The sequence below is a fragment of the Sphaerodactylus townsendi genome, linkage group LG08 (genome assembly GCF_021028975.2).
Source record: "Sphaerodactylus townsendi isolate TG3544 linkage group LG08, MPM_Stown_v2.3, whole genome shotgun sequence".
NCBI classification, from domain to species: Eukaryota; Metazoa; Chordata; class Lepidosauria; order Squamata; family Sphaerodactylidae; genus Sphaerodactylus; species Sphaerodactylus townsendi.
In genome coordinates, this window is record NC_059432.1 from 14,995,767 (window position 1) to 15,009,988 (window position 14,222).

The 14,222-nt window shown below is 42.7% G+C and overlaps 1 protein-coding gene across 1 annotated transcript in view; it reads right to left on the reverse strand.

The window, feature by feature from the left end:
- LOC125438354 (2-oxoglutarate dehydrogenase-like, mitochondrial) overlaps positions 1–14,222 on the reverse strand; it is a 53,835-nt gene that overhangs the window by 19,257 nt on the left and 20,356 nt on the right. The window contains exons 2-3 of the mRNA XM_048506766.1: positions 13,343–13,572; positions 6,183–6,374 (exon numbers count right to left, since the gene is read on the reverse strand). Of these exons, the coding sequence (XP_048362723.1) occupies positions 6,183–6,374; positions 13,343–13,549 (399 nt within the window). The 5' untranslated portion in view covers positions 13,550–13,572. The remainder of the gene's footprint in view (positions 1–6,182; positions 6,375–13,342; positions 13,573–14,222) is intronic.

The window sequence follows — 14,222 nt, forward strand, 5'->3', positions numbered from 1 at the left end:
TTCTTATGTCATAAAATGTCTTTGCAGCATGCAGGAAGAAAATCCTGGAAGAGGGATCAAACGTTTCTGGAGTCCTCTGAGGTTTCTTGTCAGGAGTCCCTCAATGGGAAGATATGATAGGCAAACATCCATGTCAGACACCTCCCTTACTCATACTACTCTTCCCTTGTACAATATTGCTCAGGGGAGCAGTTCTCTGTCAATATGGATCAGCAGGAAATTCTGACGTGTTCTGAGCAAATTCTGAGCAAGTGCCCTTTGTGAGCTACAACCCCCTAAAAATGCCACCAAAGGCTCTGCAACAAACAGGTCCTCATCAGGAAAGCTGATACGGAAAGCAATCTCTGACCACAGAAAGCATAAAAATGCTGCCATAAGAGAGGGAAGCCCTTTCTCATGAATATTGCTACACTATTGGGGGAAGAACCCACCCAGGACCGGAGTTCCTTTAACAGTACGCTACATTCCTTTTAAAATAAAACAACAATGTACTAGGTGTGAGATAGTTAACTTAAGAATACAACAAGATTCCGACTGAATCAGACCAGTAGCCCATCTAGTCCAGCATCCCACATCCCATGGTGACCCTGGAGAGCTAACTGTCAGGGCATGGATGTTTGTTTGTTTATAGATTTTTACCCCGCCCATCCCTGAAGGGCTCAGGGCAGCAATACAACATCCTAAAAACATTACTAGATTTAAAACAGCAATAAATATCCTGTAACGCTAAAACAATTATACAATATAACAGCTAAAAACAGCCAAGATGGCAACTTTTAAAAAACCCAATTTATCCCCCGAGAGGCCAGAAAGATAGATGTCAGCCCGGCTGGCACCAGAGAAAGCTCCATCTTACAGACCCTGCGGAAACACCTCAAGTCCCGTAGGGCCCTGATTTCATTTGGGAGCATATTCCACCAGGTAGGGGCCAGGACCAAACAGCCCCTGACCCTTATAGAGGCCAGCCGGATAGTTTTGGGGCCAGGGATAACCAGACGTTTCTCCTCCGAGGGGTGGAGAGACCTATTTGGGCAATATGAGGAAAGGCGGTCCCTAAGGTATATGGGTCTAAGAACGCTCACAGCCTTAAAGGTTAAAACCAATACCTTGAAGATAACCCAGTACTTGATAGGCAGCCAATGAAGATGGTACAGGATAGGCGTTAGATGGTCCTTGCTAGAGGCTCCAACTAGGAGTCTAGCAGCCACATGCTAAACAGGCTTTAATTTCCAGATTATATGCAACAGCAGGTCCATGTAGAGCAAGTTACAATAATCCAATCTGGCAATGACCGTTGCATGAATCACCGTGGCCAGGTCAGAATGGGAGAGGTAACGGGCCTACTGATGTGCCTGACGAAGGTGATAGAAAGCTGTCTGGGCCGTTTTGGTGACCTGATCCTCCAAGGAAACCTTGGAATCCAGGATCACCCCCAGACTGGTGACCGACAAGGCCAGATATAAAGCCTCGCCATCTAGCAAAGGCAAGCTAAAGCCGGCCAACATCTCCCCCTGACACACCTACAGAACCTCCGTCTTTGCTGGATTCAGTTTCAACCTGCTAGTTCTTAACCAACCAGCCACAGCTTCCAAACACAGCTGGAGAGCCTCAGGGGCCGAGTGCGGCCAGCCCGCCATTGTAAGGACCATCTGGGTGTCATCTGCATTACATTTTAAGTAATGTACCACCCTAATTGGCACAAGACACTTCCAGCCTCTCTTAAACCTTCAAAGAATCGTAAGAACATAAGAACATAAGAACCAGCCTGCTGGATCAGACCAGAGTCCACCTAGTCCAGCACTCTGCTACTCGCAGTGGCCCACCAGGTGCCTTTGGGAGCTCACGTGCAGGATGTGAAAGCAATGGCCTTCTGCTGCGGCTGCTCCTGAGCACCTGGTCTGCTAAGGCATTTGCAATCTCAGATCGAGGATCAAGATTGGTAGCCATAAATCGACTTCTTCTCCATAAATCTGTCCAAGCCCTTTTTAAAGCTATCCAGGTTAGTGGCCATCACCACCTCCTGTGGCAGAATATTCCAAACACCAATCACACGTTGTGTGAAAAAGTATTTCCTTTTATTAGTCCTAATTCTTCCCCCCAGCATTTTCAATGTGTGCCCCCTGGTTCTAGTATTGTGAGAAAGAGAGAAAAATTTCTCTCTGTCAACATTTTCTACCCCATGCATAATTTTATAGACTTCAATCATATCCCCCCTCAGACGTCTCCTCTCCAAACTAAAGAGTCCCAAATGCTGCAGCCTCTCCTCATAAGGAAGGTGCTCCAATCCTTCAATCATCCTTGTTGCCCTTCTCTGCACTTTTTCCATCTCTTCGATATCCTTTTTGAGATGTGTGATGACCAGAAGGAACATTGCACTCCAAGTGTTGTCACACTGTTTTATATAAAGGCATGACAACCTTTGCAGTAATTCCTTCCCTAATTATTCCCTAGTATTAGTTTGCCTTTTTCACAGCTGCCATGCATTGAGTTGACATTCCCATGGAACTATCAACTTAGACGTCCAAATCCCTTTCTTGGTCTGTGACTGATAGCACTGATCCCTGTAGCGTATATATGAAGTTTGGATTTTTTGCCCCTATGTGCATCACTTTATATAAGGGCATGACAATCCTTGCAATTATCAACTCCTTTCCTAATTATCCCCAGCATAGAGTTTGCCTTTTTCACAGGGGAAGGAGTGAAAGTAGACTCAGAGGAAACACATCCTTTCCCAGGATGCTACTAAATTTTTGATGACTCTTTTGTTTTAATTCAAACAACCAGTTTCTTCCCACTCAGAACGAGACTGCGATAATCTGATTTCCTGACTGCATTGTCAAAATGGACCCGCTGTTGAAACGGACAGGCGCGGTTCAGGATTTCGGTGTCAAAAGCAGCGGTAGGGGAGTGTTAATGCCTCACAACAAACTAACTGAGAATACTAATTGCAGAAAGGGATAAAACGAAAAAGGGAAGGACGACAACAAAAAGCTACAAATGTATATTATATTCAAACATCCCTAAACCTCTGGGACCAGACAGCTCCCTCAATATTGCTCCAGAAAAAGTGAAGAGAAGAGAGTCCCTCCTCAGGACTGAAGGGGAAAACCGGCATTAGGAAATATGTGCCTCCTGTGTTTCCCCTCAGGATGAAGGAAAGCAAATGGCCTATAAATGAAGATAATGTGCATGCATAGCGCCCCCCACCCACACCGTGAGTTTTTGGGGGACCGGGGGGACAGAGGTCACTTTAATACCCAGCATTCTCTGCAAGGATAGAGGACTCTTCCCTGCCCTGCCTTTCCCCCCATTTTGGACCCAGAAAAGCAGGTTGCAGGATTGATCTTCCAGAGGTCTCATCATAATTCCATAGCAGCTTTCACAGACCAGCTGTCCAAACCCAGAGAAAACCATTTTTCCACATACAGCCTGTTGCTCTTTGGACAATTCATCTTTTTAACATATAGCTATTCCCACACGATACAATGAAAATAATTTGCTTTGGCTGTACCGTGTCATTTTAAAAGTTCTCCTCAATCACTACAGAAGTGACAGTCTGAATATGCTTTAAGAAGAAAGAGGTACAGAAATTCTGTTCCATCCAATGATTTACTTTTCAGAGAGCACAATGAAACAGTTGGCAGATCAGTTCTAGTATTTTTCTTTTGAAAATATTAGCCAGGGCATAGAGGGGCAAATCATTTTACTGACAATATCATGGGTATAAGATATACTAAATAAAGAATTCATTTCCTATACTTTTTAGAGCTTTTAGAATAAAAAAATTGCCAAGTACACATATTTCTGTTAACTTCCTCACACCTGGCTTTAAGAATATTTATGTGTGAACATACTTTTATTATGATGATGATGATGATGATGATGATGATGATGATGATGATGATGATGATGATGATGATGATGATGATGTTGTTGTTGTTGTTGTTGCTGTTATTGTTGTTGTTATTGTTGTTATTGTTATTATTATTTAATTTAATATACCGCCCCATCCCCGAAGGGCTCTAGGCGGTGTACAGCATAAAATCACATAAAATCATCATAAACATCCATAATTACAGTAAAAACAACAGTTATTATATCCAAGAAGGCGTCCCACCTAAACCTAATCCTGCTAGGAGGAGGAGGGAGGGGGTAGTGGGTCCTGATGGTATTAGGGACCCATAAATTCCAATAATGGGTCCCACTGATGTTAAGGACCCCTAACCTGGGGGGGGGGGGCACACTCAGCGGCTGGTTTCTCCAAAAGCCCGGTGGAACAACTCGATCTTATGTCCTACTTTTCTCCCTACTGAAGATCCAAAGTGGTTTTTCTCATCATTCTTTCCTCCTCTGTTTATCCTCACAACAAACAAACTGTGAGGTAGGCTAGGCTGAGAGCAAACAACTGGTTTAAGGTCATTCAGTGGTGATTCAAATCTGGGACTTCCAGATCCTAATCCTAAATTTTGTGGGATCACCAAAATCTTCCCATAGTTGCAAGATCACTATCATAGAGAAAGTGCTCCCTTCTTTATCAAATTTGTATGATATATTACTTTTTCTAGTCAGAGGGTAGCCATGTTTACAATAGACAAGCTAGATCCGAGTCGAGTAACACCTTAGAGAAGAATAAGATGTTCAGAGCATGAGCTTTTGAGAGTCAAAGCTCTCTTCAGCAGGCAGACGTGTATATCATTAAGAGCCCATCCTACTATCTTTCTCCTACCCTACCCCATTTGACAAGAAATCCAACACCAACCTCACAGTCAAATGGGGAAAATCCAATCACTCATTCTACTGATGAATCATTAAACTGTTGAGTTCCATTATCCTGTTACACAGAATAAAATCACAACCAGTTTAAGACCCCTTCTGCACGGGCCAATAAACACGAGTTAAGGACGGTAAGAAACCCATGGGGATCTTGGGATCTTGCCCTAAATCGAGTCTGCCCCATGTTATTTCCCCCAAACTGCATTTTTCGAGAATCGCACTATCCACGAGTCTTTTTTAAAATTCGGGGTTGCAGCCGCTCGTGAGCAAACGGCCAGGCAGGAGGTGCTTTATTCGGCTGCACTTTCTTTTTTCGGAATTTCCCAGCTTCTGCATCCGCTGTACAGCCACGCAGGCTACAGCGGGTCAGACATCGCGGGTATCGCGGAGACGCCAGTAATAAATTTTAATTGTGCATGTCTGCGTAGCTACGTATCGGTGGGAGGTAAACAAAAAAACCAGATGCACCTCCATACAAAGGTGCAATAGCAAACAGCATTGTTTCTGTAGGCTCCAATCGCTGCCTGCACACATGCATGCAAATGTGAAAACAAGACAATGGGTCACTTTATCCCAACTGCAACCCGCTATACATTTGCTGTGCGGAAAGGGCCTAAAATGTAGAGTTTTAAAACTTTTATTATTTACTTTTTGTCATTTACTTTTACATCAGTAGAATACACGTGAAAAGAAAGTGCCTTTCTTATCCTGAAATAATACCATGAACTTTAAGCACGTGAGCAAAAATTAGGATATGGCAAAACCAACAAGCCGAGAAATAGCCTCGGTAGTGGGATCCAAAAATTTTAGTAACAGGTTCCCATGGTGGTGGGATTCAAACTGTGGCTTAGCACCAATGGGGCTGGGTGGGGCATGATGGGGGCTTGGCTGGGCATTCCGGGGGTGGGGCATTCCTGGGCGGGGTTGTGGCAAGGATGCAGCCGCTGCGCCAGTCCTTGGACGGAAAACGAATGCACGCAGGCGCAGGCTGCCACACACGTCGGTGCACCTCCGGCCAGACTGCTTCAAGTTCTGTGCGCTACTGCTGAGAGGAGGGGCATAACTAAGGCAAAAATCACAGGGCAAAATCACCAATGAGTAACCCCCTCTCGGCACACACAAATAATTAGTAACCTACTCTCGGGAATCTGTGAGAACCTGCTGGATCCCACCTCTGAATAGCCTCCCATATATCACGTGTTCTCCTGAACATCAATGCCATCAAAAAGCACACAATTCCCTTTAAGACATTTTGGGGTGTTCGTCACCCTCTTGTTTTTTTTTAACTGCACCTCTTATATGATGATATCCAGCAATCTTCAAAAAACGTCTTGGGCAATTATTTTCTATTTACAAAACATTCTTATACTGATAAGGAAATTGATGGCAATTTACTGCAGTGTACTTACTTGATATGCTCTGATTAATGATTGCACGGCCAAGTGGTCTTCAACCAGTTTTTCAGCTTTACCGAGAGTCTTAGTCAGCCCATGGCTTTGGATAAGGGATGTCTGACCGCTCGCTAGTTCAGGTAGCTGAGTCTGGAAGGCATGGCCAGGAACAGTGCCAGACGTAGCATTACGGAAATATAAGTCCCACGACTGGACAAGATGGCAGAAAGGAGAAAGAAGTGAAAGAAGTTTAATTTTTTTTCTTCTTAAAAAAAACCAAATATACAAGTCACAAATTCAATCACCTCATCTTCTCACCATCACTGGATACTCCTGTTATGTACCTAGCAATCTAATATTCCATCTACTCACAAATGCTGGATTTTATCACTGAACCTACTACAGGACAGTAGAAATATCATTCTCTTCAAGCTTTAACAATATTATGAGCTGAGAGAGGGCAAGAGGGTCAGGGTCAGGCTATATCAGTGGTGGCGAACCTTTTTGAGACCAAGTGCCCAAATTGCAACCCAAAACCCACTTATTTATTGCAAAGTGCCAACATGGCAATTTAACCTGAATACTGAGGTTTTAGTTTAGAAAAAGTGGTTGGCTCCGGGAGTAAGCTTGGTGGTAGTCGGTGGCTTTGCTTTGAAGCAACCGTGCAACTCTTCCAAAGGGTGAATCATGACCCTAGGAGGGTTACTCAGAAGCAAGTCCCATTGCCAGCAACCGAGCTTACTTCCAGGTAAAGGAACACATTTTAATTCTTCGCATGAAAATCAGTGAGGTTAAACAGCTCTTAGCAGGGTTACCTACAGTGCTTCCCCAAAACTTGGTCTTAGGTTTAATGCTAATATTTGAGCCCAGCGGCCCAGGCCAGCCTAGATGTGTGTATGGGGAGGGTGACTGTTTGTGTGTGCCCACAGAGAGGGCTCTGAGTGCCACCTCTGGCACCCGTGCCATAGGTTTGCCACCACTGGGCTATATGGTTCCATGCATCCTCTCCCCGGTTTCTTCCCTCTCCTACCCCACTCTGCCCCCCAACTTTCTGCACAATGTGGCGTTAGTGATGGATGGTAACCATGGATAGCAATCTCAAGAGTATCTGGTATGTCACCCCAAAAGATACTGAGATGGATAAGAACTATAAAGGAAAATGTAAGGAAGGTAAAGACGTGGATGGTACCTTTTATCATATCCGGTTGACATGCAAAAAGAACCCCCAAAATGGAAATAAATGCATGCCAAAATTCAGAAAATTTTTAAAATAAAATTTACTATGGAAGCTAAGGGTATGTTGCAGGGCATTTTGCCAAAAACATTCCAAAAATCCGAGAAGAATTGTTTAGATCACAGGTGTCAAACTCGTGGCCCTCCAGATGTTATGGACTACAGTTCCCATCATCCCCTGCCAGCATCATGCAGGCAGATGATGGGAACTGTAATCCATAACATCTGGAGGGCCGCGAATTTGATACCTATGGTTTAGATATATGATAACAGCAGCCAGAATAATATTCACAACAAAATGGAAAGCAGAAAAGCATCCATTCCAGGAAGACAGGGAACATAAATTAACTGAATGGGCAGTGGCTGATGTGGGTTTTCGGGGCTGTGTGGCTGTGGGTTGGTAGTTTTAGCTTCCAACGTTTCTCACACATCTATGCCTGGCATCTTCAGAGGCATGTCACCGTAAAACGTGTTTCCCTCCACGGCACAGTCTAGTACCGTGGTGGCAAACCTATGGCACTCCAGATGTTCATGGACTACAATTGGCCATGCTGGCAGGGGCTGATGGGAATTGTAGTCCATGAACATCTGGAGTGCCATAGGTTCGCCACCACTGATCTAGTAAGCATCTATTTTGTCTATCTCCCAGGTGGGAGGGGGATGAAATTAACAACCTTTTAAAAGTTAAAGATTGAAACAAGCGACTATAGTAATAACACTGAGACAAAACTATATTATCACAAAGATACAGAATATTGTTATGATTATATGTTTATGATTTATGAAATCTACTCAATCATATTACCCTACATGGCAAATATTTCTTTAAAATATGGGCGTAAGGCCTGAGAGTAGGAAAAACATTATATGAAGACAGCTTCGTTCACTGTTTTAACATCAAAAAACCTAATATACAGTAATGTATGTTACAAAACCTAGCGCTAAGGATGTTCAGGCAAAATTTTGTTTTCATTGCAGATAATGTTTCAGTGGCGATCCCTAATAGACTCCACTCCTGGGAGTTTAAAGATCTGTCCGTTGTCACTATTAGATCATGCAGCTTTTTGCTTTTTAAAACATAAAAATAAAAAACCTCTCATTTCCAAGCAAACAATGTCAAGGAAGTCATTACAAACTCACGGTAGGCTGGTTGCACGCTGGAAAACATGGCAACCGTTATGTAGCCAATAGTCAGCGAAGCAGTTTTGCAATTAATCTTGCGATAGCAATAACTAAGCCTTGTCAAGCCCCTTGCCAGTGATCTATGGACCTGACACCATCCTATGAGCAGAAATAACGACACCTTTCTCGGGGCTGGTGTCATTTCATTCCCACAGCGGTTTTAGATGCTACTTTGCACTAGTGGAGCAAAGGATTACTCAGGAGGCAAAAGGAAAGGGCAAGGTGGCCCCTAGAAAAAGCTGACCCCAAAAGGATGAATTGGGAGAAAGGCTGTTACTAGGAAATGCTTTGCTGATGGCTTTGGGGAGACTTACTGTTGAATCTTGAACGTGTTTACTCAGAAGTCCTGCTGAGTGGTTTGAATTAAAATATGGCCAGAAAACATAGCTTTTCTTAGGAAATTTAACTTTGGAAGGATAACAGTGGTGGGATCCAAAAATTTTAATAACAGGTTCCGATGGTGATGAGATTCAAACAGTGGTGCCGCCGCACACACGCACCTCCAGTCCCTATTGGGCAGGGAGGTTGCTTTACCGTGTTTCCCCGAATATAAGACAGTGTCTTATATTAATTTTTGCTCCCAAAGATGCGCTATGTCTTATTTTCAGGGGATGTCTTATATTTCTGTATTCTGTTCGTCAGGCATGCTTCCAAACAAAAACTTTGCTAGGTCTTACTTTTGGGGGATGCCTTATATTTTGCAAAACCTCTACTATGTCTTATTTTCCGGGGATGTCTTATATTCAGGGAAACAGGGTAGTAACCCCTTCTCGGCACTCAGAAAAAATTAGTAACCACTTCTAGAGAAGTGGTGAGAACTGGTTGGATCCCACCTCTGATAACATACCATAGCATGCACTATGACAGCCAATTCCAAAGTTTTGTCATACTTGCTGGAAAACCAGATCTGCTGAAACCAAATCTACAATCTTATACCCATGAAGGGTGACCTTAAATGAGACATAGAACATCTGTTTTGCCTTTTTCAAATTAATGTTATTGCATTATAATAAAATCAAACATAGTAATTGTGTGAAACTTGTATGTTTCTGCTATTCATCCAGTTTTACAACATCATTACATTCTAGTTCAAAGTTGTAAACATCTTTTTAAATTAATATAAAGTTTTTAACTAGCCAAGCAGTAGCATGCTTAGCTAGGATGCTGGCATTTACAAGAACAACATCACAATGCTAAAGTTACATAGCTGCATTACACTAACGCTACCAGCAATCTGATCTGGTAAACAGAACCCTGCACAGGTAAAGATTTTATTTTTAGGAAGGTATTTGCATAATGGGAATAGGGTTGTGGTCAAACATAATTCTTCAGGTGGGTGTTTTTTATTATTATTAACAGTGTTCAAGTTTTAATGTTTCATGGAATTTTTAGTCACATGTCTTTTTCTTGCATTGTTTATTTCATGTATTATTCTGTTTTAATTGTCTTGTTTTTTTAATGCTGCAGTCTTGTTTTAGTGCATTTTTTACTGTATCATCTTTCAGTTCTGTAACATACCTTGAAGCTCAGTGAGAAAGACTATATAGTGTTTAATCCAATGTTTAAAGCAGGTCATATTTAGAAATAAGCACTACTGAATTCAGCAAGAATTATTTTCAAATTAGCAAGCATAGGTTGTCAATATGTTTGCCATCATTCTCAGTTTCCCCAAACTGTGGTTCAGAATGAGGGAAAATACTGCACGTTGCCCCAGTGATGGGATCCAAAAAATTTATTAACAGGTTCCCATGGTGGTGGGATTCAAAAAGTGGTGTAGCACCAATGGGACTGGGTGGGGCACGATGGGGGCGTGGCCGGGCATTCCAGGGGCGGGGCATTAATAATTTCTCTGTTACTGTAAAAAACTCTTACTGTAAAAAATAAAGTTCCTAATTTCCAGCTGGTATCTTTCTGTCCATCATTTAAACTCATTATAGCAAGTCCTATCGTCTACTGCCAACAGAAACAACTACTTCTCCTCTAATTGACTGCCTGTCAAATACTTAATACTTTCAAATACTTAATTTTGTTTCTAGAAATCAAAAGAAGGACAATTTCATTAAACAAGGAACTTTACTGTATTTCTAAAACATGTTTTTAAAACAGCCCAACAGGGAGAATTATCCCGTTTTCTATCTTCGCTAACCGGCCACATAGGAAACAACAGGACTTTATGATTTTGGGGCCTAATGGAATTTCTAACGGAAAAGCGGACCCAATTAATAACCCCCTCTTGGCACACACAAATAATTAGTAACCCACTCTCGGGAACTGGTGAGAACCTGCTGGATCCCACCTCTGCGTTGCCCCAAAAGAAACAGTGGTGGAAAGTGACAACAAATTGCACTCACTTACGGCACCCCGCAGGTTTTTCAAGGTAAGAGATGAGCAGAGACGGTTTGCCATTGCCTGGCTCTGCAGAGAGGCCCTGGTATTCCTTTGGAGGCTACCCATCCAAATACTAACCAGGGCTGACCCTGTTTGGTTTCTGAGATCTGATGAGATGGGGGCAGCCTGGCCCATCCAGATCAGAGTATGAATTCCTTGAAAACGTTTCCCACAGTTTGCAATGTCATGACAGTTAGATCATGGTGATCATATCCTATCCAGCAGAGGTATGAGTCAGCAAGAAAGGAATGATCTGACAGCGAGAGAACCGGTTCTAACCAGATGTAAGTGACCTTTACAGTGATTGGTGGAACCATGTATATAAGCAACAGCAATGTATTGTGACTTTGTTCCTTAGGTAAACAGGTGCCTGGCGAAGCACTTTATTGGACTGCTTAATATACTACTCTGTATATAGTATCTTGTACATAGAGCAACTCAACGGTAAAAGCCTTCTTTTGAATGAAACGGCTGTGTGGAGTTTTTCTTCATGAAGGTGGGGGTTTGCTGTACAAGCCCACTTGTCTACTCTGAGTAGTACCGCTCAAGTCTGCTATCATGCAAGAATTACACAGCACATACGGAGCAGATTTTACCTATCAGTGTACACAGCAAACCAGACTCCCTATTCCATTCAGACATAATCATGATCAATGTACTGAGCTGCAAGAAACCTAAAGCAGTGCATCAGAGCACCCATATCTACCGCACAACTTTGGATCAGGACTAATATTTAGGAGGAGGGCAATCATTCTAAAAAACACACAACAGCACAGATGCAATAGCCGCCTGCACACAAATGCTTGTAAAATCCAATTAAATTCTGGTCCAGAAAGCATATGACAACAGATTTAGCTACATCTGTTATACGAAGACCTGACTAATTTTGTTTATCATCTAGCCAATTTCCTTCGCTTCGCCATACTCCTTAATCCTTTTCAAAGTCTGACTGTTTCTTGACTTTGTATGCAGGTTCCTTATAACCGAAAAGGTGGAAACTTATGTACTTATATTTTCAATACATCTAGTCACCTGGGCTCAGTGATAAACATTTGCTCATCAATAAAATGGGAAGGGCACTTTAGCACATGCAGAATAATGCACTTTCAATCCACTTTGCAGCTGGATGTTACAGTGCGAAATACCAAAATCCACTTGCAAACAATTGAAAGTGCCTTATTCTGCATGTGCAAAAGTGCTCATAGTGAGTTCAAGCCTTGCTTTTGATGACTTGGAATGCAGCAGTTTTCATTTAAAATCTATTTTGGCAAGGTAGTGGATTTCCAGGCACTCCAACAGATGTCTTCCCCAGCCTTTGTACTTGAAGAAGAAGAAGAAGAAGAAGAAGAAGAAGAAGAAGAAGAAGAAGAAGAAGAAGAAGAAGAAGAAGAAGAAAAGGAAGAAGAAAAGGAAGAAGAAGAGGAAGAGGAGGAGGAGGAGGAGTTTGGATTTATATCCCCCCCTTTCTCTCCTGCAGGAGACTCAAAGGGGCTGATAATCTCCTTGCCCCTCCCCCCTCACAACAAACACCCTGTGAGGTGGGCGGGGCTGAGAGAGCTTCGAGAAACTGTGACTAGCCCAAGGTCACCCAGCTGGCGTGTGTGGGAGTGCACAGGCTAATCTGAATTCCCCAGATAAGCTTCCACAGCTCAGGCGGCAGAGCTGGGAATCAAACCCGGTTCCTCCAGATTAGATACATGAGCTCTTAACCTCCTACGCCACTGCTGCTCAGATATCTCTGAAGGAAGGGACAAGAAGTTGCTGCTGAATACCCTTCTTTAAAAGTATATGCCATACCACTGACTTATGGTCCATCTTTATAGCCAATGAATGCTAGAAACCATCCTTAACTCAGTCCAAACGTAAATTGACAATGGGCAATCCCTTCCATATGTGGTTTGATGTGATCTGTGTTGGAGGGCAACGTTCTTGTTTCGACCAAGCTGCACGTGTAACACATTTCAGGTTTCTAGGACAACAATATTCTAATGACTGCTACTCGCAGTGGCCCACCAGGTGCCATTGGGAGCTCACATGCAGGATGTGAAAGCAATGGCCTTCTGCGGCTGTTGCTCCCGAGCACCTGGACTGTTAAGGCATTTGCAATCTCAGATCAAAGAGGATCAAGATTTATGGCTACCAATCTTGATCTGCCTTGATCTCAGATTGCAAATTCCTTAACAGTCCAGGTGCTCGGGAGCAACAGCCGCAGAAGGCCATTGCTTTCACATCCTGCATGTGAGCTCCCAATGGCACCTGGTGGGCCACTGCAAGTAGCAGAGAGCTGGACTAGATGGACTCTGGTCTGATCCAGCTGGCTTGTTCTTATGTTCTTATGACTTTAAGTGTCACTGCATTATACATTTAGCATTTACCTTGTGAACACTTTTTGGATTTTCAAGCCAAGCATAATACATTTCCTCCACATAGCTTGAATTACTTCCGCTCAAGAATGGTTCTGTGGCTCCAGGTGTAACGTAATTCCGACATGCCGGAAACGCTTTTGTGTTTACATTTTTCTTCACCAATGAATAAATGCCATTCAGTTTCAAGGTAGTAGCAATCAGCCGCAAGTGACTCATATTTGTTCACAGATCAGAGCCTACTGAAAACATTAAAAAAAAGAATTAGAAAAACCACCAACACTTGAAAGATATATTGCAATTAAAAGCTTTCATTTTTAACAGATGTTATACTTTGAACCAAGTCCTAGTAACAGAAAGCCAATTTCTGAGAAATCATAGAATCGTAGAGTTGGAAGAGACCACAAGGCCATCAAGTCCAGAGAAGGGAAACTGAATGGATGTGAGGAAGTCACCTTGAGTAATTATCCCGATTAAGACTGAAGAATTAATTGTAATCTGAAGAAGAATCTATCGAAAACGGTTACAGTAGTGCAACCCGTTTATTGTTGGATATTGGAATAGATGGACTTGGCTCAGACCGGTCCACATTGCCATATAGACTTACTTCTACTGGCTGGAATGCAGAATATGCAGCTATTGATAAGTGATTGATTATCTCCAAAGAAGAGGTCCCGTCCAAGTATGTATACGGACGAAGATATAGGACCGAATGAAGACGACATCGTCTAGTCACCTTGACTATGTTGTATGGTGATGTGATATGTGTAGTATTGTAATAGTCCAGGCTCTGATGTTTTTGCACTTTTCACTAGTTGCACTTTATGTACTGCACTTTATGTGGGCTTAACACAATTGATAAAATAGCGGTTGATGCAGCGCATTTGTTGTT